The sequence below is a fragment of the Ctenopharyngodon idella genome, chromosome 5 (genome assembly GCF_019924925.1).
Source record: "Ctenopharyngodon idella isolate HZGC_01 chromosome 5, HZGC01, whole genome shotgun sequence".
Classification (NCBI taxonomy): Eukaryota; Metazoa; Chordata; class Actinopteri; order Cypriniformes; family Xenocyprididae; genus Ctenopharyngodon; species Ctenopharyngodon idella.
The window spans coordinates 9947482-9969744 of NC_067224.1; the positions used below are offsets into that span (position 1 = coordinate 9947482).

At 38.3% G+C, this 22263-nt stretch overlaps 2 protein-coding genes across 19 annotated transcripts in view; one reads left to right on the forward strand and one right to left on the reverse strand.

Moving 5' to 3' along the window:
• The window catches only part of mast4 (microtubule associated serine/threonine kinase family member 4), a 130448-nt gene extending 111974 nt beyond the window's left edge, over window positions 1–18474 (forward strand). For 10 of the 18 annotated variants that reach the window (XM_051893861.1, XM_051893863.1, XM_051893864.1 and 7 more), the window contains 12 exons: window positions 4–169; window positions 4247–4348; window positions 4999–5124; window positions 5546–5658; window positions 6897–7018; window positions 7257–7474; window positions 8459–8656; window positions 9830–10056; window positions 10270–10392; window positions 10498–10634; window positions 11201–11406; window positions 11627–18474. In XM_051893861.1, the coding sequence (XP_051749821.1) occupies window positions 4–169; window positions 4247–4348; window positions 4999–5124; window positions 5546–5658; window positions 6897–7018; window positions 7257–7474; window positions 8459–8656; window positions 9830–10056; window positions 10270–10392; window positions 10498–10634; window positions 11201–11406; window positions 11627–15594 (5706 nt within the window). In that variant the 3' untranslated portion in view covers window positions 15595–18474. The remainder of the gene's footprint in view (window positions 1–3; window positions 170–4246; window positions 4349–4998; window positions 5125–5545; window positions 5659–6896; window positions 7019–7256; window positions 7475–8458; window positions 8657–9829; window positions 10057–10269; window positions 10393–10497; window positions 10635–11200; window positions 11407–11626) is intronic. The other 8 variants (XM_051893862.1, XM_051893867.1, XM_051893879.1 and 5 more) reach the window with 3 other exon arrangements.
• cd180 (CD180 molecule) lies at window positions 18472–21060 on the reverse strand. Its single transcript, XM_051893892.1, has 3 exons — window positions 20864–21060; window positions 20558–20718; window positions 18472–20456 (listed from the first exon to the last, which is right to left on the reverse strand). The coding sequence occupies exons 1-3, from the start codon at window positions 20963–20965 to the stop codon at window positions 18725–18727; spliced, it is 1995 nt and encodes a 664-aa protein (XP_051749852.1). The 5' UTR covers window positions 20966–21060; the 3' UTR covers window positions 18472–18724.
• Between the last annotated feature and the right edge of the window lie 1203 nt (window positions 21061–22263).

Below are 22263 nucleotides of genomic sequence, written 5' to 3' on the forward strand. Positions count from 1 at the left end.
CAGGTGTGTGGGACTCCTGAATACATTGCTCCAGAAGTGATCCTGAGGCAAGGCTATGGGAAGCCTGTGGATTGGTGGGCAATGGGCATCATCCTCTATGAGTTTCTAGTGGGCTGTGTACCATTCTTTGGAGACACTCCAGAAGAGCTGTTCGGCCAGGTCATCAGCGGTCAGTCACATTCTGAATTCCTGTTATGTAATACATTCATGCTTCATGCAGTAAGAGCTTCAGCAGGTGCAGATTGTGTTTGCGTAATCTCAACTCTGCTTCTCATTAATGCGTATCAGTATCTCATAGGATCAGCAAAAGACCCCACAGGCATGACAGTGTCCTGTTCTTATCCTCCACCTGTCATTCTGCAAACCTGGATATCTCTGGATTTGTTCATTGCTGTCTTATGCAAATGAAATCACAATGTGATTCTATTTTACATTAAAAAAAAAAAAAAAAATGTTAATTTAATGTAAGTATTAAACATAAATGAAGTGTACCATGACACAAAATAAATCTAACAAGTGAGTTGCTCTGTCCTACAGACTGCAATTATAGAACACAGCCACTTGTTTTAGCAGAGTTACATACAGTATAGTTAAGCCAAGTAAAATGACAAATATGTGTCCCCTTTGAAATATCAAAATAATTTGTCCTCATGACTCTGCCAAAATGTTCTTCCAGTCCACCCCATTATAGTTCAGTATATACACTCACCGGCCACTTCTTAGGTACAACTTACTAGTAACGGGTTGGACCTCCTTTTGCTTTCAGAACTGCCTTAAGTCTTTTTTTAGGCTGTGGTGTTTAAACAATGCTCAGTTGATACTAAGGGGCCCAAAGTGTGCCAAGAATTATTACACCACCAGCAGCCTGAACTGTTGATACAAGGCAGGGCGGATCCATGCTTTCATGTTGTTTACACCGAATTCTGACCCTACGATCTGAATGTCACAGCAGAAATCAAAACTCATCAGACCAGGCTAAGTAAGATCTAATCAGCATATTAGAATGATTTCTAAAGGATCATGTGACACTGATGACTGGAGTAATTGCTGCTGAAAAATCAGCTTCACCATCACTGGAATGAATTATATTTTAAAATATATTAAACTAAAAAATAGTTATTTTAAATGATAATAATATTTTAGTATATTAATAATAGTGTTGTCAAAAGTACCGACTGCGATTACCAAGTCAATACTGAAATTTTAAAAATGTGACGCTTTGAGCACGTTGAGTGGATTTGTAAACACCTCTGATTGGAAATTGTGTTCACACGCTCATCAGATATGTCTGTGATTGGCTACTATGATCAGCACTTCAAAAACTTGTTGTAAATAGACATCAGTGACGCTCTTCACCGATACACACAGGAGCGTTTGAAAGCAGGTGTCAGATGCCTGCTTTAAAACACTCCTGTTTTCAAAACGCTTTCAAATCGAAACACTTCCGTGTGCTTTCAAACGCTCCCATGCGTTGATCATTGTATCCAATCACAGACAAATCTGATAAGCGTGTGAACACAAAGGCCAATCAGTTTACAAATCCGCTAAACAGTGCTCAAATAGTCTCAAAGAGTCATTTATAAAATTGCAGTACCAACTTCGTATCGTGGTCAGTACTTTTGACAACACTAATGAATAATTTTACTGTAATTTTCATCAAATAAATGCAGCCTTGGTAAAATAGCCAAAAATATACAGTGGGTACGGAAAGTATTCAGACCCCCTTAAATTTTTCACTCTTTGTTATATTGCAGCCATTTAATAAAATCATTTAAGTTCATTTTTTTTCCTCATTAATGTACACCCAGCACCCCATATTGACAGAAAAACACAGAATTGTTGACAGACCCTTTGCTCAGTATTTAGTAGAAGCACCCTTTTGATCTAATACAGCCATGAGTCTTTTTGGGAAAGATGCAACAAGTTTTTCACACCTGGATTTGGGGATCCTCTGCCATTCCTCCTTGCAGAACCTCTCCAGTTCTGTCAGGTTGGATGGTAAACGTTGGTGGACAGCCATTTTTAGGTCTCTCCAGAGATGCTCAATTGGGTTTAAGTCAGGGCTCTGGCTGGGCCATTCAAGAACAGTCACGAAGTTGTTGTGAAGCCACTCCTTCGTTATTTTAGCTGTGTGCTTAGGGTCATTGTCTTGTAGGAATGTAAACCTTCGGCCCAGTCTGAGGTCCTGAGCACTCTGGAGAAGGTCTTCGTCCAGGATATCCCTGTACTTGGCCGCATTCATCTTTCCCTCGATTGCAACCAGTCGTCCTGTTCCTGCAGCTGAAAAACACCCCCACAGCATGATGCTGCCACCACCATGCTTCACTGTTGGGACTGTATTGGACAGGTGATGAGCAGTGCCTGGTTTTCTCCACACATACCACTTAGAATTAAGGCCAAAAAGTTCTATCTTGGTCTCATCAGACCAGAGAATCTTATTTCTCGCCATCTTGGAGTCCTTCAGGTGTTTTTTCATGTGTCTTGCACTGAGGACAGGCTTCCGTCGGGCCACTCTGCCATAAAGCCCCGACTGGTGGAGGGCTGCAGTGATGGGTAACTTTCTACAACTTTCTCCCATCTCCCGACTGCATCTCTGGAGCTCAGCCACAGTGATCTTTGGGTTCTTCTTTACCTCTCTCACCAAGGCTCTTCTCCCCCGATAGCTCAGTTTGGCCGGACGGCCAGCTCTAGGAAGGGTTCTGGTCGTCCCAAACGTCTTCCATTTAAGGATTATGGAGGCCACTGTGCTCTTAGGAACCTTAAGTGCAGCAGAAATGTTTTTGTAACCTTGGCCAGATCTGTGCCTTGCCACAATTCTGTCTCTGAGCTCTTCAGGCAGTTCCTTTGACCTCATGATTCTCATTTGCTCTGACATGCACTGTGAGCTGTAAGGTCTTATATAGACAGGTGTGTGGCTTTCCTAATCAAGTCCAATCAGTATAATCAAACACAGCTGGACTCAAATGAAGGTGTAGAACCATCTCAAGGATGATCAGAAGAAATGGACAGCACCTGAGTTAAATATGAGTGTCACAGCAAAGGGTCTGAATACTTAGGACCATGTGATATTTCAGTTTTTCTTTTTTAATAAATCTGCAAAAATGTCAACAATTCTGTGTTTTTCTGTCAATATGGGGTGCTGTGTGTACATTAATGAGGAAAAAAAATGAACTTAAATGATTTTAGCAAATGGCTGCAAAATAACAAAAAGTGAAAAATTTAAGGGGGTCTGAATACTTTCCATACCCACTGTATATTTTTGGCTATTTTACCAAGGCTGCATTTATTGGATGAAAATTACAGTGTTTTTTTTTTTTTTAAAAACAATACAAAATTTGGACCATCAAGGTAAAGTGTTACCACAAATCTTAATTCCATCCAACTTTTGACTGGTAGTGTATAGGTGTTTATATTGTCTTGTTTCCAGGAGATTTATGAAGATTTTATCTGTATTAAAAAAGCCATTTGAAGAACATATTATTATAATACAGTTTCAGTCATTTGCAACTAAGATTTATTTCAATCCAGTATATTTGCTCTGTCCTTAAATTGGAGCTAAAAATTTAAACTTCCAAAATACTTATGTGGATTCTTTCATTATCCATTTAAGCCACATAACTTGAAACAGCCCACATACTGTATGTTTCTGATACCATTAGTGTTAGTTTTCTGTTATGGGGTTATCATGGTTGTGAGGCTTAATTAATGAGCACAGCTAGCTGCTATTGCCCTGGGCTTGGATACATATTCATCCTCCTTAATGTGAATCAAAAGTGAGGGGACATCATGTTGCTGTAGAGAAAGTTACAAAATGAGCAAAGTACAGCTCTTCATTTATTTCACCCCCCTGGCCTTTAAGCTCAGAATTTATTTATTTATTTATTTATTTTATACACTTGTTTGAATTAAGATTGTGTCAAGGGCCTAGTCTTTGATTAGTGAAAAATCCGAGATAGCCAATGAATACTGTTAATTCATGCACGTTCCTAGAATTGATGCATGTGAAAATGGATATTATGATGTTTTATGTATGCCTGTTTATGTGTAGTAGGCATTTGTATGCATTTTAATATGTAAATATATTCTCTGTATTCATTAGTCTGGTGCTGTGCATGAGTGAAAGGTGCTGTGTTACAGTGGAGGCCCAAAAAACCAGAAAGGAGCTTTCATGTTGAATAAAAAGTAATGATTTTTGGTTTTGTTCCATTTAGTTAATGAGGATGAAACTGTTTGCTTCTTGTCTTAGATGAAATAAACTGGCCGGAGGGAGAGGAAGCTCCACCAGCTGATGCTCAGGAGCTGATCACCCTACTGCTCAGACAGAACCCTCTGGAGCGCCTCGGCACTGGTAAGGGTCCAAAATACTTGCAAAAATAATTGCTAAGCACCAAAAGTAAGTAAAACTGGCTTTTGGCAAAAAAAAACAGTCTACTTGGCCATTAGGGTATTTTAGTAATGCATGGATGCATGGTTAAAATGCAATGTAAAAACATAAATGCATACATACAAAATAAATAAATATTCCATGTAAAAAAAAAAATCCTCTATCCTCACTATCCATTTAGCCATTAAAACTGATGTCCATTCTCACTTATAGTTCACTCACAGGAAATTGCAACTCCATAATCTCTTTGATATTACTTACAGTATGTGCACCCACCCACCCATATCAAAAGGCAAAGTTCAGCACTTTTCCCCCCATTTAGTAGTCAGACAGTTTTAAATGGCCTTCAATTCCATTTCTTTTAACAATTTTTCAAAAAAAAAAAAAAAAAAAAAACAAGATTCCAGCGGCATGTTTCTTGCATCACTGGAAGTGAATCTGTTGCTGTGAAATGCAACAAAATCACAACTAATTAAAACATTTTTTATATTTAATACCCAAAGTAGACATAGTAATCAAATGTATTGGCTGTAGCTTCATTGCAACATGCCTGTTTAGGACATGATAAGGCTGTTGGGTTTTTCTGAAATTTGATTGGATTGTGTATCTTTAAGCAGGTGGGGCATATGAGGTCAAGCACCACCAGTTCTTTCACAGTCTGGACTGGAACAGCCTGCTGAGGCAGAAGGCAGAGTTCATCCCCCAGCTGGAGTCTGAGGATGACACTAGCTACTTTGACAGTGAGTGACAGCAGGAGTGAAGTCATTGTCCTTCATGGTCCATGCAGGCAAAGCAGGGCTGAGAGCCAGTGTCCATGTCCGTTTTTTTATGTCTTAAGGGCGGATCAGATGTTCCCAGCCTGATAGATTACTCACATATTAGTAAAGCACAGTTGGTTGATGATATGATTCTTGGTCATTTGTTTGGAGAAATTTCAATAATTTGCTCTAGCTTAGTGCTTTGGACACCTCATTGTAAAATGAATATAGATTTAGGTAAAAATGCTGTTTCTTCTCCTTCAGAAGTTATGTGTATTGTATCATTCAAGCTAGATGACAGAATGTTTATTCTTTAGTGATTTTCACTTTAAAATTTAAAATAACTGATATGAGAGCATCTTGACATCACAGCGCAATGTGACACATTTTCTTTCAATCACAGCACGATCTGATAGGTACCATCACTTAGAAACTGAGGAGGAGGAGGATACCAATGATGAAGATTTCAATGTGGAACTGCGGCAGTTTTCTTCATCCTCACACCGATTCTCCAAAGTGAGTTGTCTCTCTCTTTTTCCTCACATACACTTGTTTAATTCATGCAGTGCAGAATGACTCAGTTGAGAAGAGTCCTGTTCAGTGGATGCATTATGTGTTTGTATTTTGCAAGTTTTAATGAAGACATCTAACACTACGGCCAACACTGTCTCTGGGATAAAGCTCAGCTCATAGATTTACATGCATTTGCTTTTGATATAGGAATATATTTTTGTAGGTCAGGGAACATCACACAACACAAATACTCGTGCACATTCTTGTTCTCAGGCATGCAGAGCTTTGGTGCATTGCAGTATGAGTTGCTTCCAGAAACTACAATGCTTGCAGTGAAGATATCTGGTGAAGGCTGTGTTTTATAGTATTAGTATAGTACCAGTGGTTCTCAAAAGTTATAAAAAAAAAAAAAAAAAAGGAAAATGATTACTTGATCTATTAATTTGAATAATTTTAAGTCATCCTCCCTCTGAAGTTTGCTGAGGCCTCCTAGTGGGTCCCGGCCCCCTCATTAAGAACCACTGTATTAGACAGATTTTAAGGTAACGCTTTACAATAAGGTTCATTAGTTAACATTAGTTAACTACATTAGTTAACATGAACTAATAATGAACTGCACTTATCCAGCATTTATTAATCTTTGTTAATGTTAATTTCAACATTTACGAATACATTATTAAAATCTTGTTAGTAAAATTAGTTAATGCACTGTGAACTAACATGAACAAACAATAAACAACTGTATTTTCATTAACTAACATTAACGAAGATTAGTAAATACAGTAACAAATGTATTGTTCATGGTTAGTTCATGTTAGTTAATACATTAACTAATGTTTAACTAATGAACCTTATTGTAAAGTGTTACCTTTTAGGCATCTGATAATTAGCGGTGATTGGTGATTATTGCCTTTTTTTTAAATTTACTGTTTTGTACTAAATTCAATCATTGTGATTCATATGGAAACATATGATTTGTATAAAAAAGTAAGCATGAAGCTGCATCTTTCACCTCAACTCAAACATAACCCTCAGTGGGGCATGGTTCATATGAATTTGCCACCAATTTGGCTTGGGAAAGTAGTCCAGCTAGCAATGACCCAGAACACCCTAGGAACAACATAGCAGTAACCTAGAAACCAACAGAAATATTTCAAGTTACATTTCACATTTCTGTGCTTCAGCATATGCCTATGATTACTCAGAGATATGCATTTATATGCTATTTGTTTGTGTGGTAGGTGTACAGTAGTCTGGATCTGTCTCGAGGACAGCTGGAGGAGAAAGGAGAACAGACAGAGAAGACAACAGACAGTCCTCTCACTGTTGACTCACTGAGCTGGACTCCAGACTTCGCTGAGATGTAAGTTACCCACAAACCCTCTCCATAAAAAGTCTCTGATCTGAACTAAATGTGAAAAATCTGAAATTTAGACCTCGTCATTAAATAAATGCACCTCTATACTTGCATGCCACTTATCTTATTTTTCAATAAATTATTTATTTTGACATTAGCATTTAACATGCAACATGCAAGTTTATAGAACCTGATTTTTTCCCCCAGGTAGATCAAATAATTTTTCCTTGTTTCTCTTCTCCAGTCCCTCTCTCTCTCATTCTTCTGACACTGAGAGCACCAGCTTAAGCAGATGCTCTGGTCTTCTCCCTAAGTTTGCTATCTCAGCAGAAGTGGAGGATGGTGAGGGCTCCCTGTCTCTGGAAGACCCCAGTAAAGTGACCTTCAGTATTGGGGAGTTGCCTCAGGATGAGCCTGATCCCTCCACACCCTGTAGCACCATCAGTAACTCCACCCTCTCAGGTACAGGGGTGATTTACTGGAGATGGGACTTGCATCAAACTTGCACCACAAAAATGTTCAGTTACACTTTATTTCATTGGTCCACTTTAGACATTCTACTAACTATAAGTAACTTTGCAACTACATGTTAGTTAACTCTGTTAGGTTAGGTGTTTGGGTTTCGGTAAGTAGAGTTGTCAAAAGTACCGACTTCGGTACCTATCGGTACTGAAATTTTAAAAATGTGATGCTTTGAGCGCTGTTGAGTGGATTCGTAAACACCTCTGATTGGCCATTGTGTTGATGCACTCATTGGATATATTTGTGATTGGCTTCAATCATCAACGCTGTAAAAACGTAGTAAAAAGTCATCAATGACGCTCTTCACCGAGCGCTTGCACAGATACACATCAAAATTAAATATTACCAAATGTTCAGTTTTGTCCAGGGTCACAAGAGACTTCAGGAGAAAAAAATAAATACAATTAATTTTCACCGAAGACACTTGATTGCTGTACATACTATAGGCAGTGGACTTCTGCAATGTATTTACTGTATTTTATGTTGATTTGTTATTTTCTACATTGAGTTTTTGCTGTGGTGCAATTGACCCCCATTTGACCTGGAACAATGCCAGGCCAGTAGTTTGTGATGTCATTTAAAAAAAAAAAACATTACACGCCTTTAGACTAACCGTTTAATACGCATACACGAACTTCACTAATTCACGTTTTTGTACTTTACACGGAGACAATAATGGTTTCGTTTTCAAAAGAGTGCACTTTTAAACCGGTTTTCAAAAGTTTGCGTCTTCAGGCCCCCAAGATGCCGTTGTCGTGTAAATGAATTTGAGAGCAGATTCAGTGCAGGCCTACTTTTACGTATTATATTTTATTTCATTAACAAATTGTGCAAACTCAATGGGAATGCTCTGGAAATAGTGTCTGGTCTGTTTAGTGCATTTCTCTACTTAATCAATTTTTTTTTTGTTTTTTTTTTGAGTAGGCAGTTTCTCCGAGCACCTAGATCAGGTGCCATCACGGGGAGATGGAGGGGAAAGTCTGGATAGCTCCTGTAAGCCCTCCTCAGACACAGGCTCTTTCCTGACTGCTCCTAAACCTGAGGCCATGGACAAACAGTGTGCAGTCAGTAAAGTGCCAAAATCAGTATCTACCAGTGCCCTGTCACTCATGATTCCTGGAGGTAAGTGTATGTGCATGCTGGAAGAACATGTTGTGTTGGTGTATGTGATCGAGTGTGTTGGGGTGTCTTTGCATGTGTGACCAAGTGTTGTTCATGTCAGGGGTTCCCAACCTTTTTGTCATCTTTTTGTTACAAGTACTACATGAGAAAGTAATGTTTTAACCTTTCAATTAGATTATTTATGATATAGTTTTTATTTATTTTAAATTTATTTATATATATATATATATATATATATATATATATATATATATATATATATATATATATATATATATATATATATATATATATATATATACACACACACACACACACACACACACACACACACACACACACACACACACACACACACATTTATATTACATTTTGCATTTCTTTTTTTTTTTCGTTTTCATTTTTTTTTTTTTTTTTCCATTTTTAACAATTTAACTAAACAATTTAAATGAACTGAAAAAAGTGATGACCTTACAGAATTTGAAAAGCACACTTTCTCCTACACATTCATACTGCATAAATATTTCAAAAGTTAGTAAGTTAAGAGTTAGTAAGATTTTTTTTCTAAGAAATTAATACTTTTATTTATCAAGGATTCATTAAATTGATCAAAAATGACCTTAAAGAATTTTACACTGTTACAAAAAATGTATATTTCAAATAAAAGGTTCTTTTGAATTCTGAAAAAGGAAAAATGTGTTTGATTGTTTTCAAATCTTATAATAATAAGAATGTTTCTTGAGCACTAAATCAGCATATTAAAATTATTTCTGGAGGATCATGTGACACTGAAGACTGGACTAATGGCTACTGATAATTCAGTGTTGCCATCACAGGAATAAATTACATTTTAAAATGTATTAAAATAGAAAAGTTATTTTAAATTGGAATAATATTTCACCAAATTATTGTTTTTATTTTTGATCAAATAAATATTTAATAAAATCTTACCAACTCCAAACAGTAGTGAAAATGTTACCTGTAATATCTTGTTATTGAATACAAATAATTTAATCTATGTGCTGCACATTATGCTAATCTAATGTATAGTAAAGTTAAGTAAACAAATCCACTGTTCAGTGTTCAATAAAAGTAAAGTGATTACTTGCTTATGCATAGTGCCAGTCTATTGATTTATTAATATATGATATGCCTCTCTTCTTGTTCCCACAGATGTTTTTGGTGTGTCACCCTTAGCAAGCCCTATTTCTCCATACTCACTGTCATCAGACCCATCCTCTAGAGACTCCTCCCCCAGCCGAGATTCCTCACTTAGCGGTGTCAGTAGTCGTCAGCCAATCATCATCCACAGCTCAGGGAAGAAGTTTGGCTTCACTCTAAGAGCGATTCGGGTCTATGCCTGTGACAGTGATGTTTATACGGTTTATCACATGGTCTGGGTAAGTGTGGGCAAGCACATCACAATAAAAATCAAACAGCCAACAAAATGTATTCTTACTTTTGTCATGGCTGGTTAGGGAGAAAGAAAAAAAAAAAAATTTAGCATGGAGTAGATTTTTCATTTCTCATTTTGCTGCATTACATATAGTTAAGACATTGATGAAAGCTTTGGAACTATGTAAGATTTTTTTTTTTTTTTTTTTTGGGAATAGAATGTTGAGGATGGTGGTCCTGCTCACAAGGCTGGTCTTAAGGCTGGAGACCTGATCACTCATGTGAACGGTGAAACGGTTCACGGGCTGCTTCACACTGAGGTGGTGGAACTACTGCTGAAGGTGCAAAAACCAATTGATGTTACAACCACAACACTATTTTCACTGCTTATTTTTCATTTTGTGTTACAGTATTTCTGTAAGTGACACTTACCTGTTGTTTTGCAGAGCGGAAGTAAAGTTGCTATATCCACTACCCCTTTTGAAAACACTTCTATCAAAACTGGTCCAGCTCGAAGAAATAGTTACAGAAGCAAAATGGTGAGAAGAACCAAGAAACCCAAGAAAGAGAAAACACAAGAAAGGTAAGAAAACAGGAATATCACTATTCTTGTCTATTTTAGGTTTTACAATTGTCTGTTTACGTAACCACATAAATTTGGATAAGCTACCTACACCTCAGTAGCAAGTTCCCCCCACTGCCACTAGATGTAGCTGTTGTTGTCATATTTTTGTAATGTACACGCATTGTGCTTAGAATGGAAAATTAGTGTACTTACTACTGCATACAATGCAGTATATACTGTATATTGCCTAATATTTTTAAGTTTTTTTTTTTTTTTGTAATTATGTAATTATAACCATTTCAGTTGTTTATCAGATGTTGTTAAAAAATATATTGTCATATGACCTTAATATTGGTAAGTGTAATTCTGTAGCATTCTTCTTTATTTGTTCTTTGTTAAATAAAAAAAAACAACAACCATTTTTGATATTTCTTAGTGCATTGCATTAAGAAATATAGTATTCCATTGAGTGTGCTTTCAATATATACTGTACATTCTTGCAAATCTATGCATAATATATACTGCAAAAGTAATATAAGTAGTATGGTACTATGTCATTCTGAATATTCCAATTGTTTTGTCAGTCACGCTTTTTTCCTCTCCAGGCGGCGTTCGGTATTCAAACGCTTTGCCATGCAGCCCTCTCCACTTTTACACACCAGTCGCAGTTTCTCCTCGCTGAACCGCTCTCTGTCTTCAGGAGAGAGTCTGCCTGGATCTCCCACACACAGCCTCTCACCACGCTCCCCCACAGCTGCCTTCCGCCCAACACCTGACTTCAGCCAGTCAGGTTTGTGTCTTACATTACCCAGACAGTCTTTCTGATCAAAGAACATATTTTAATCATGTTACATGTCACGTGTCAAGGGAGGTAAATATTTGCTATTTTCGTGCTCTGTGCATTTTCTGTTCAGTTCAATGTGAAATTATAAAATCTGAAATTGAAAAAAAAAAAGAATGTTGGCCCTGAATATTATCTTCATATGTTAGTTTTCCACTCTTTGTTCTAGGTGGAACTTCATCACAGAGTAGCTCCCCCAGTTCCAGTGCACCTAACTCACCTGCAGGCTCTGGCCACATCCGACCCAGCACTCTGCATGGCCTGGGTCCCAAACTACCTGGACGGCTCCGTCAGGGCCGACGTAAATCAGCAGGGAGCATTCCCCTCTCACCATTAGCTCGCACACCCTCCCCTACTCCTCAGCCTCAGCCAACTTCTCCTCAGCGCTCCCCATCTCCCTTGCTGACTCACACTGTTGGAAGCTCCAAAACTTCTCAGGCCTTCCCTACCAAAATGCACTCACCCCCCACTATTGTACGCCATATGGTGCGACCAAAAAGCGCAGAACCTCCTCGGTCCCCACTCCTGAAGCGAGTCCAATCTGAGGAGAAGCTCTCCCCTTCTTACGCTGGTGACAAAAAACATTTATGCACCCGAAAGCACAGTTTGGAGGTCACCCAAGAGGAGTCTCAGGGGGAGACCTCATCTGGAGGGGAGTATACTCCACCATGCATAGAAGAAAGCACTCCTTGTGAGCCACCCACCATTACTCGGGTGAGGCCTGCTGAGCAGGGTTGCCTAAAGCGGGCTGTCACTCGCAAAGTTGGCCGACAGGAGTCGGTAGAGGAGCTAGATAGGGAGAAGCTGAAAGCCAAAGTGGTTGTGAAGAGGCAGGACTGGGCTGAGAGACGGGAGTCTATGCAAAAACAAGACACCATGCAAGATGTGGAAGGTGCTGCTGCTGCTGAGGAAAAGGAGTGGGGTGTCCTAACACGTCCCAGTGCAAGAACCCAGGTTTCCGAATCTGGATCCTTGGACAAGTCTACAAATGCTACTTTAAAGGATGTCCTCTACAAAAAACTAAACCCAAGAGTCTGTGAGAGCATAGCAGAGTCTGTCACCACTGGGGACTGTGTATCACTTTTAAGTGAGAATGTGAGGTCACCTTCATGTCAATCAGAGCGACAAATGTCTTGGTCAATGAAGGAAGGTAATAAACCAGAGAGGTTAGATTTCAAAGCCTCCAACATGGAGTTTGCCAGGAAGAGGCAGTCCTTTGAGGAGAGGGAGGACTCCTTGTGCCGAATATCCTCTGGTGTTCATGAAAGCATTCATTTCAGCACCACCAGGTCCAAAAGTCTTCAGCTGGATTCTGCCTTGGCTTTAGAACATGTTAAAGGGGGCATGTGCAACATCCATGGCACTTCTGAAACTTTGGCCCCTAAGCTTTTTAGTGGGAGAGGAGAGAGTGCAGTAGAAAAACTTCAGATGATTGCTTCTGATGGCCCTATCAGGAAGACCTCCTCTGAGTACAAATTGGAGGGGCGGCTTGTTTCCTCTTTAAAGCCACTAGAGGGCACCTTGGACATTGGTCTGCTTTCTGGACCTCGTGTATCCAAGACTGACACATGTCTTTCCAAAATGGCAGAAAGCCACGGTGAAAGTGCTATATTAGCAGAGGATCTATGTGTAAAACAGCCAATTCAACAGAAAACCACAGAAAAACAGAAAGGTCCACAGGCAGGGATGACTGGGACACTTAACCATAAAGACAATGTGTATTTGAGCAGTAAAACCATTACAAAAGAAGAGCCCATTTCCAAAAAGGACTCTACAATAAATCCAGCTTGCAATGAGGCCCTGCACGATAGAAATAAAAATAATGATGGCATGAAGTTACAGATTACAACCAGTAAACTAGAGTCCATAGACACAAGTGTGAAATCTGAGAGTAGGCTAAAGACAGCTCAGGAGATGAGGGCTGCACGACATAGCGCTCACTTTGCATGTGGAAAAACGCCCTCCATCAGGGAAGTCAGCAATGAAGACCAGGAAGACGACATGGAAAATGTAGAGGAGATATCTCCAAAGCAGATACAACAGATACAACCAGTCCTTACTAAAGTCAATGAACCTGACAAGTCCATAGTGTCTTCTGCTGTTATTGCCCAACTCAACTTTGTCCAGCAAACCCAAGAAGCAAATTCTGGCAAAAATAATAGTAGGCTGAGTGAGACACTGACCAGTTTTCCCAGTTCAGCATTGTCTACTGAGAAGGATAGCATAAATAAAGACAAACCAGCCAATGCATACACCTCAGTGATAAAGCCGATACAGTCATCGAAAGATGTTGACAACGCAGTCGCGACATCAAGCCCAACCTTGGCTGCAACTAAGACTCTGATAGATAGAAAGAATAGGGCTGGTAGCACCAAAGACTTTTCTGACCTCAATCCAGAGCGTCTTCAAGATTTGAAGGAAAGCAAATCATCTACCAGAGTAAAAAGTTCAGACAAAAATGTAGAGTCTGCAGTCGGAGACAGAACTGATTGTACCTCAGCCGCTGACTCAGGGCAGGCTAAACCAGAGATCAAAGAAACAGCACCCACCCCATGTCTATCTTTAGCTTCTTCAGTCACAACATCCATTGTGTCTTCTGTCTCAGCACTAGCAGATGCCCCTATTATTAAAAGCTCATTGTCTCCCAAGCCTACCCTTCAAGGAAAAGTCACTCCATCCACCATTTCTGCCCCACTGAAGACCATGCCTGCTACTGATTCAAAATCCCAGGCCTCTACAAGCACCACTCCACAATTTTCTGGGTTGGCTGAAGTAAAAATGACCACCATCCAACCTCCACAGTCTGATCAGACATGTGCCAAAATTTCAAGCTCTGTTGGCTTGGCAAATGGACAGACAGCAAGTATTTCAGCTCAACTCTCAAACAAACAAATCTCAGACAGAACACAAAATTCCAATGTGTCAAGTGGTAGCAGAGAATTCATTGTGCAAGCCCATCAATCTCAACTGGCCTTAAACAAAAATCAACAAGCAGAAAAGGTAAATCCGGTGGAGGCAAGTAGCCAATTAAATTTAATGGTAAAGGATCTTAAAACCCTGCCAGCATGTGGAGACAAAATGGACTCGAGAGATAAAATAGCCCCTAAAAAGGACTTCAAATGCAGTGTGGCTGAAAAGATTGCCTGTGCCCCTAACCCTAACTCTTCAGGCAAAGCTGAAGTTTCAAAAAACTGTGAAAAGCAAGAAGCCATCTTCAGAAGCCAAGTAAACATGAATATCACATCAAAGGACACAGGTGCAAGCTCACCAAAGACTAGAAGTTGTGACACTTCAACAAAAGACACTGTGCATGTGCAATCCACAATGAAAACAGAGGAAAAGCAGAAATTCAAGAGTGTTTCTGACATAAACACCCAGAAGGCTATGGACACGTCCATGACAGGGACAAGTCCAGCACAGACTGCAATAAAGCAGACGCAACAGTCTAGTGCCATATTGAAACAAACACCTTTGAGTTCTAAAAACAAGCCCAGAGTAGACTCTCCACTTGTTACGCAATCAATTGGGAAGGCTGTTGAAGATAAGGGAAAGCAGGAAAACAGAGCACAGTTACAGCCCATTGTCAAGGACAACATAGTAAATCCAAAGGAGCTAAGAGAGTCAGTCTTGTCTACGACTAAATCCCAGCCTCAGAAAGAGACCCGCGCTGCTTCTCAAGGTGAGTCTGTGCCAGTGTTGCCAGTACCAGCTGTTAAAATCCATGTATCTAGTGGGCTTCCTCCTGGTAAGGGCAATGCTGCTGTAGTTGAAACACTTGGACTTTCCTCAAAGGAACCAGTAAAGTCCAGAATTGACGTTCCAAGACCAGAGTCTCTCAAGGGCTCCAGCACAAGTGATCCTGTAGGGACGACTACAACTACTATATCCAGTCCTGACCCTAAACATGTCACCAGTGAGTCAAAGGTGTCTGACAAACCGATTTCATCCAACCGAAAAGAGCAAGTAGAAAAGAAGAGAAAGGAACCCACTCAAGATGCATCGCCAGCACCCAAAAATAACCGTAAAGACTCATCAAGAGGCATGCCTTTGGCAAAGGATAATACTACTTTTGAAAAAGATTCAGTCCGTTCTAAACAAACAAAGGATCCGCCACGTGGTTCAACTTGTAAAAAGTGATGTATTGTATTGTAGTTGCCAAGCGTATAATATTTTAAAAGGACTAAGGATGTAAACTTCATTTTTGTCTATATGTAATATCTTTAAGCCTTCCTATCTAAGGACCGGTAAAGCTGTTACTTTGGGTTTTCATGAGAAACCAGAGAAATGAATTTGTTTGTTTGTGTTGTGATCTATAAAGCTTTGTTAATATTATGTCAAAAAAAAAAAAGTGTAGTCTGAATGTTGACATGTTTTGCTGCTGATTTGTGGTCACGTTTTAGATCTTGCAAAAGCGCCAAAAGTAGACATTGTATTGTGTTGCGGTGTGATGTAACAAGTGGCGTGTGCAATAACTGTGGAGACAGAGTGTAGATGCCTTTTTTAAGGCTTAAATGAACTGTGCCAATCCTGGAGTATAATTATACCAAACAAAAAGCACCTCAAATTTAGAACTGAAGGTGCATGTTAACTGACTGTGTTAGAAAGAAAAAAAAAGAAAAAAAAAGGCTTCACGCTCATTCAAGCTAGCGTTATCATGCATTTTATTGGTTTTTGATGTATTTAAAAACCACTAGGAAAGTATATGTAGCAATGGTGCTATTAATATGGCTTACACTCTGCAAGTAGAACAGATCACTACAATTTCTTTTCTATTTTTTGTGTGAACTTTTTTTTTTTTTGTTTTGTGTTTTGTTTTTGACCTTATCAGCAAAGTTTTGTTTTGGGTAGTGGTGCACAGAGGGAATGCACTTTGTCCTGTGCTTCTCACCTGGAACTATTTTATATTGGAATCATCTTATGGTTCTGGAATCGTAGTGGAAGGGGCCTTAGAGTTTTTTGGGGGAATATGACTTGCTGTTCTTAGCAGGTCATGGCGAAATTCACATTCCTTTCCCATGCATTTCTACAGATTAATTTTTATGCAATATATTGTAAATACAGCAGCATTAATTGTACAGAGGGGTTAGTTGAAAATGAGTGTTGTATGTTTTATATGTATATATTTTGCTATGTCATATGTTTGTATACTGTACTCAATGTTAGTCGCTAGTGATGTCATCTGCTCAGTAATTGCGCTGATATAGAGTCTAAACTAGCAGAATAATCATAGTCTAACTCTGAAATAAAGTGTACTTGAAGTTTCACTGAGGTATGTAGGGGTTAACCACATGCATTTTGAGATATGTATTTTAAGTGACGCAGCAGAGTTGTTTTCTGAATGTTCGTACTTGATGCCGCTTGAAATCATGCATTTACATTAAAACAGGGACAAAGCAGATGTAGAACGTTATATAAAAGGCAAGTTTCAGAAACTAAAGGATTACCCCATGATTAAGGTTTGTCACTATGTAGATTATATACAATGTTTTTGAAAAACAGAAATATGTCAAGCTTTTAGGGCTAACATTTCCCATTTGGTGTACAAGAACACGATGTACTTCCCCTGGTTTGGTTAAAAGGGCTTATACAAGGATAATCAAATGTGCTTTAGCAACATGGCATTATGGTATGTCAGGGCTTGTGGTAAAAGTCAGGAGTTTCAGAGCATGCTCGTTCTTCATGTCCAATCAGTTTCTAACACATTCATATGCAAAGTACGACACTTAAAAATGGGAATTGTGTAATACTTTACTAAATGCATTTGTGCTATTAACATCTCTAGTCATGCAGTAGGACTGATAAGTGCTTTTCCTGCACTTTTTACCTTCGAGACCTTTCAAAGCTCTTTTTCCTTTTTCCTCGTTCCCAAACGTTTAAAAGCATATTTGTCATTAGTTACGCTTGATTTGATCTTTAGGCAGTTGCATAGTGACCACTGAAGGTTAGCATCAGAACAGAGGAGTGGGTGAATCGTTATGTCTTTTGATATTTGATCTTAACTTTAAACCTGCTATAGCTCTACTGGTATGTATACATCACGTACCAACTTAAAGCAAAACAACTGTATATTTAGGTCCATTTCAGTATACTTATCTAGGCTATAATACAGTATGATATTGAAGTATTCACAATTAATGTTTTATGTAAACAGAGCATATATATATATATATATATATATATATATGAGCTGGACACACACATGTGCATAATTACCTAAATAACAGAATACACCATGTAAAGAGGCTAATAAATTAGCCGATTCGAAGTTGATTGTAGAGATTTTAAACCATATTAGCACACTGTAGTTTCTGTTCTTTATAGACTTTACAAATGTAGTGTAGGAGGTCTGAAGAGATATAAGGCACCTTAAGATTAAAAACACAACACTTATTGGGATTTTGAGGCTAACATAATATTAACTTTAATGATAATGATAAAATGTGAATGTTTTATAGGACACATATGCATTGTCTGTTCTCAAATATCAATAATATTGCCATGAATTAAACCCAGACATTTATTTTGTTTATTTCTTTTTTTTACCCCCCTTCCTTTTCTGACAATTAATGTTTGAATCCTTAAAGAAGCACATTAAATGCTTGTTTACAACCTCTTCATGGATGTATATTTTGTACATTTGTGTTATTTGCCAAATTAATGTGCTACGTCACAGACAGTTATGCTGTGATCGCCGTGCGTGTGTGAGTTCCTCTTAGCGGACACTTGCTGTTGAAGACCGTCGGTGTGGTAGCCTAATTGTTTGTTGTCTTTCCAGTTCAGTATGTTCTTGCTTGTTTCCTGGGGTTTTCTTTCCTCTCTCTATGTGTGAAAACAGTGTTTATGTAGATGACTCTGCTTATCATTGTCTTTTAGGATCTGTGCAATAAAAGATGTGGTTTTGAGTTTTGTACATCACCCACAGAAAGCTCTATGGATGTCATAGATGTTGTATACTATAGAAATATTTATACTTCTAAAGTTGTATAATACTGAAAATAAAAAGGCATGTCAAAATTACCTTTTATTGTATTTTATTGTCCTTTTGCTTCTAAATTACTTTAAACATCTCAAACAAAATAATCAAGGTAGTTAACAAGATTGAAAAGTGACATTAGACCTATATCTGTTATTTAAAAACTCTGAATTTCAAATTTTTTTAAAGGCTTTAATGCTGTCAGTAGCCAACTTTTATCTCCAACTTAAAGCAAACATTAATGTTATATTTGAGTAGCCCACATTAGAAGGGAGCCCAAACAAACGTCTGAATTTACAGCTGTGTGTATCTTGAATAACTTCTAATTCTCCTCACAAGGCAAAAAATGGCAGATGCAATTACAATCACAATTAGAATTATAACAAATGCAAGTACACCAACAGGGAATCCACACTGAAGTTTAGCATCAATAATCCTTGTTCTTGTAGCATTACAAACTGTCTCCATTAAGTGTTTTACTTTGATTGTGTTTTTCTTAACCCAGTTGATGAACTGAATGTTGCTACAGTTGCATGCTAGGGGATTGTAGCTCAGATCAACAGTACTTTCTTTTCCCAAATTCATGACACTTCCAACATCCACTATCACAATGGCATTACTGGCAAAGTTAAGTTGGAGAAACTCCAGGGAGTAAAATCCTGAAGTGCTCAATTTGACAAGCTTGTTTTCACTCAGATCTACTTGCCTGAGATGTGTGAGGCCTTTAAACAAGTTCTCTTCAAAGGCAGTTATTTTACATGAAGATAGAATGAGGGTTTCCAAAAGAGGGACAGATTTAAAGAGCTCTGTCTCTGTAAGAACCCCTCCTTGAATGGGGTTTCCCTTCAAATTGAGGAGTTGTAAGGTTTTCAAGCCATTGAAGATGTGTATATTTGTCAGATTTGTATTTGACCAGGAAAGATTTAGAGTTCGGAGACTTTGTAGATTGCTGAATGGTGAGCTGTCGTTCAGAGTGTAGAGTGAATAGCTGAAGTCCAAGTGCTCCAGCTGTGGAGTCGCACTGAAAGGCTGTGAACTCCAGATCATTGGTGAGCTATAGCTGAGATTGAGGAGCTTCAGCTCACCCAAACCAAACAGCTGGTCATTACAACAGGGTCCTATTGGTTTTACTAAACTAAGACTGAGATCCAGCTCCTCTAGGACTCTGAGACTCTCCAAGCATCCATTGCTGAATCCGAGTTGCTTCGCGTTCCCGCTCACGGACAAGTGCGTAAGCACAGAAAAGATTCCGGTGTTGATGTGGCAGACATCTGAAAATCTATTCTCATCTAGCACCAGATGGGACAAGGTGGACAGGCCAGTCATGTTAAAGGGCAATGAATCCAGGTGGGCTCTGGTAAGGTCAAGCTTTTTAAGCCCTTCAAGGCAATGAAATGTAGAATTATTTAGGTCTAAGAAATGCTGAAGCTGGAAATCTAGGTCAGTAACGGTGATCTTGCAAAAAGATTGTAGAGCAGCTGATGGTATGTGCACATTTGAATCGGTTTCATACAATCCCAGCTTCAGTTTGTTGGTTTTAATGCCTTCAAGCCCTCTCAGTACGGAGGAGAAAGTCATTTTGCTGAAGCAGCCACTGAAGTCAAGACTACTCAAGTTCAGTGACTTAAAAGCACCTGGTTCTATATTGACAAAATCGTTTCCTTTGAAGCTGATGCTCATTCCGACCACATTGTGAATTGGTTGTAAGTCAGTCAGATTTATCCGGTCTATAGAGTTCATTTCCAGCTGCAGGCTCTTCAAGTTTTGCCAGTGGAAATTGCTTAGTCCATCTAATGAGCGAATGCCACTTCCCCCAAGCTCCAGAACCTCCAAATATGCAAGATTTTCTGATGGGATGTCTGATAGGCTTTTGATTTTTGACTGAGTTAGGCTGAGATATTTCAATGCTAGTGGTCCAGAAAAAGCTCTACCTGCGATGAACACGAGTGGGTTTCCAATTAGGATTAGGACCTCCAAGTCAGGCTGATGTATAAAAATGTCTTCATACATGAAAGTGATGCCACATCTGTAAGTTATAAGGTTTGAGTGTAAGAAACAGAAGAAGAAACATTACATTCTCTGATACACTGTTTCAATTCAACTTCAAAGAAAACTAGCTGTGCTCACCTTGTCAGGTCTAACGAATGCAAGTTATTTAGCCTCTGAAAAGTGAAGTTGTATAGGGCCGGCAAGTAGTTGAAGCTAAATTTAAAAATTTGGACAGAATTTGGTACCTCATCTGGAATGAATTGTAGGTCCATATCACTACAATCATAGCCATTAGCTATCTAAAAAAAAACAAAAAAAAAAACAATTATAAATGCTAAATTGAACAGTACAACATAAGATAAAACTTCACATTAACAGTATATTCATGGTTCACTTTTGTCCATCATGTTGAAAATCATGCAACATAAACAACCATAAATTTACCTGTTGACATTGTCTCTTAGCCCATGGTGTTGCTTCATTATGGGTTAAAAAGTGAAACAGAATAGTGTAACATAACATGTAAAAAACAAAATGCCTCTCCATAGTTTACAGGACAGAAGAGAACAATGTCTCCTCTTCATTCAAATATATAGATAAAATAGAGGAACTATTTAAAAGCAGTAACTTCTCTTCAGTAACTTCCTATATTCAGCAAAAACTTCCCATCCCAACAATGGTTTTCTGTATGATTAGAGGAAAATGGGTTGTTTCCCTTGCCCTAAACAGTAGTACGGTTATCTCAGAATGTAACTAGAACAGCCAGTATGGGTCCATTTAGCACATCCATAACAACATTTGTTTATTTATGGCAAATGTCCACATTGTACCCTCAAATATTTAGGTTCAAATTTGATTCAGAAAAGTGGGACAACTTAAAGGTGAGGAAATTATGATAGAATTTTCATTTTTGGGTGAACTATCCCTTTAAGCATACTGAAAGGCCAAAGGTAAAAGGTGGTTCCTACACTATGGGTCTGCAAACTGCAAATACACCAGATAAAACAAATTGAATTGTTTTTTTTTTTGTTTTTTTTTGTTTGTTTGTTTTAATTAATATTATAATGTCACAAAACCACTTTCACCACCACTACTACTACAACACTGTCACATATTAATGTCACCACTGATCTATGGTAAATAATTTCATTTTAAGTTTATCTTGCTGGACATGACTAATTATAGAGGTAGTGAGACCATTGTGTGGTATTTATGACCTGATCAAAGTAGAAGAGGGTGTGCCTTTATATTTGGCTGGAAGGTGTGCGTTCAAACTGTTGAATAAACAGTTCACGTCAGTTTAATCGCTGTTCTGAATTAATGCACCTCCTTAACTCTCACACACACTGAGACAATTCTAAACACACAGAAACATTGAGGGTCGCATAAACTTGTCAATGCTACAATATAGCAATGATATTTCTAAAGTAACAATTTTTTTTACCAACAAAGTTGTAAAAGCAAACAAGTTGTGCATAAAAAGTGTCCATTTTATAAAACAGAGGCGAAATCATGCCTATTTAAACATAGGTACATATAATATTAGGCTTTATATATTATTAGACCTATATAATTGTATAAATACATGTTTTTTTAACTTCTGAACTGGGCACTGACTTGTGGCATCATGTTTGCACTGAAAACATGGTCAATCCAAAGTCCCTCATGTCATGAAGCCTTGCAATAGAAACAACCTTCCAGTAGGGGGCGTTATTTTGCTGTCTTTGCTTTCCTCTGTAATAGGGTGAAAAAAATGTGATGTTGGCAGTTACGCAACCCTTACATCCAATTGAGAGATAAAGACGACACTCATTATAATGTACATATAAATAGAAATAAATCTT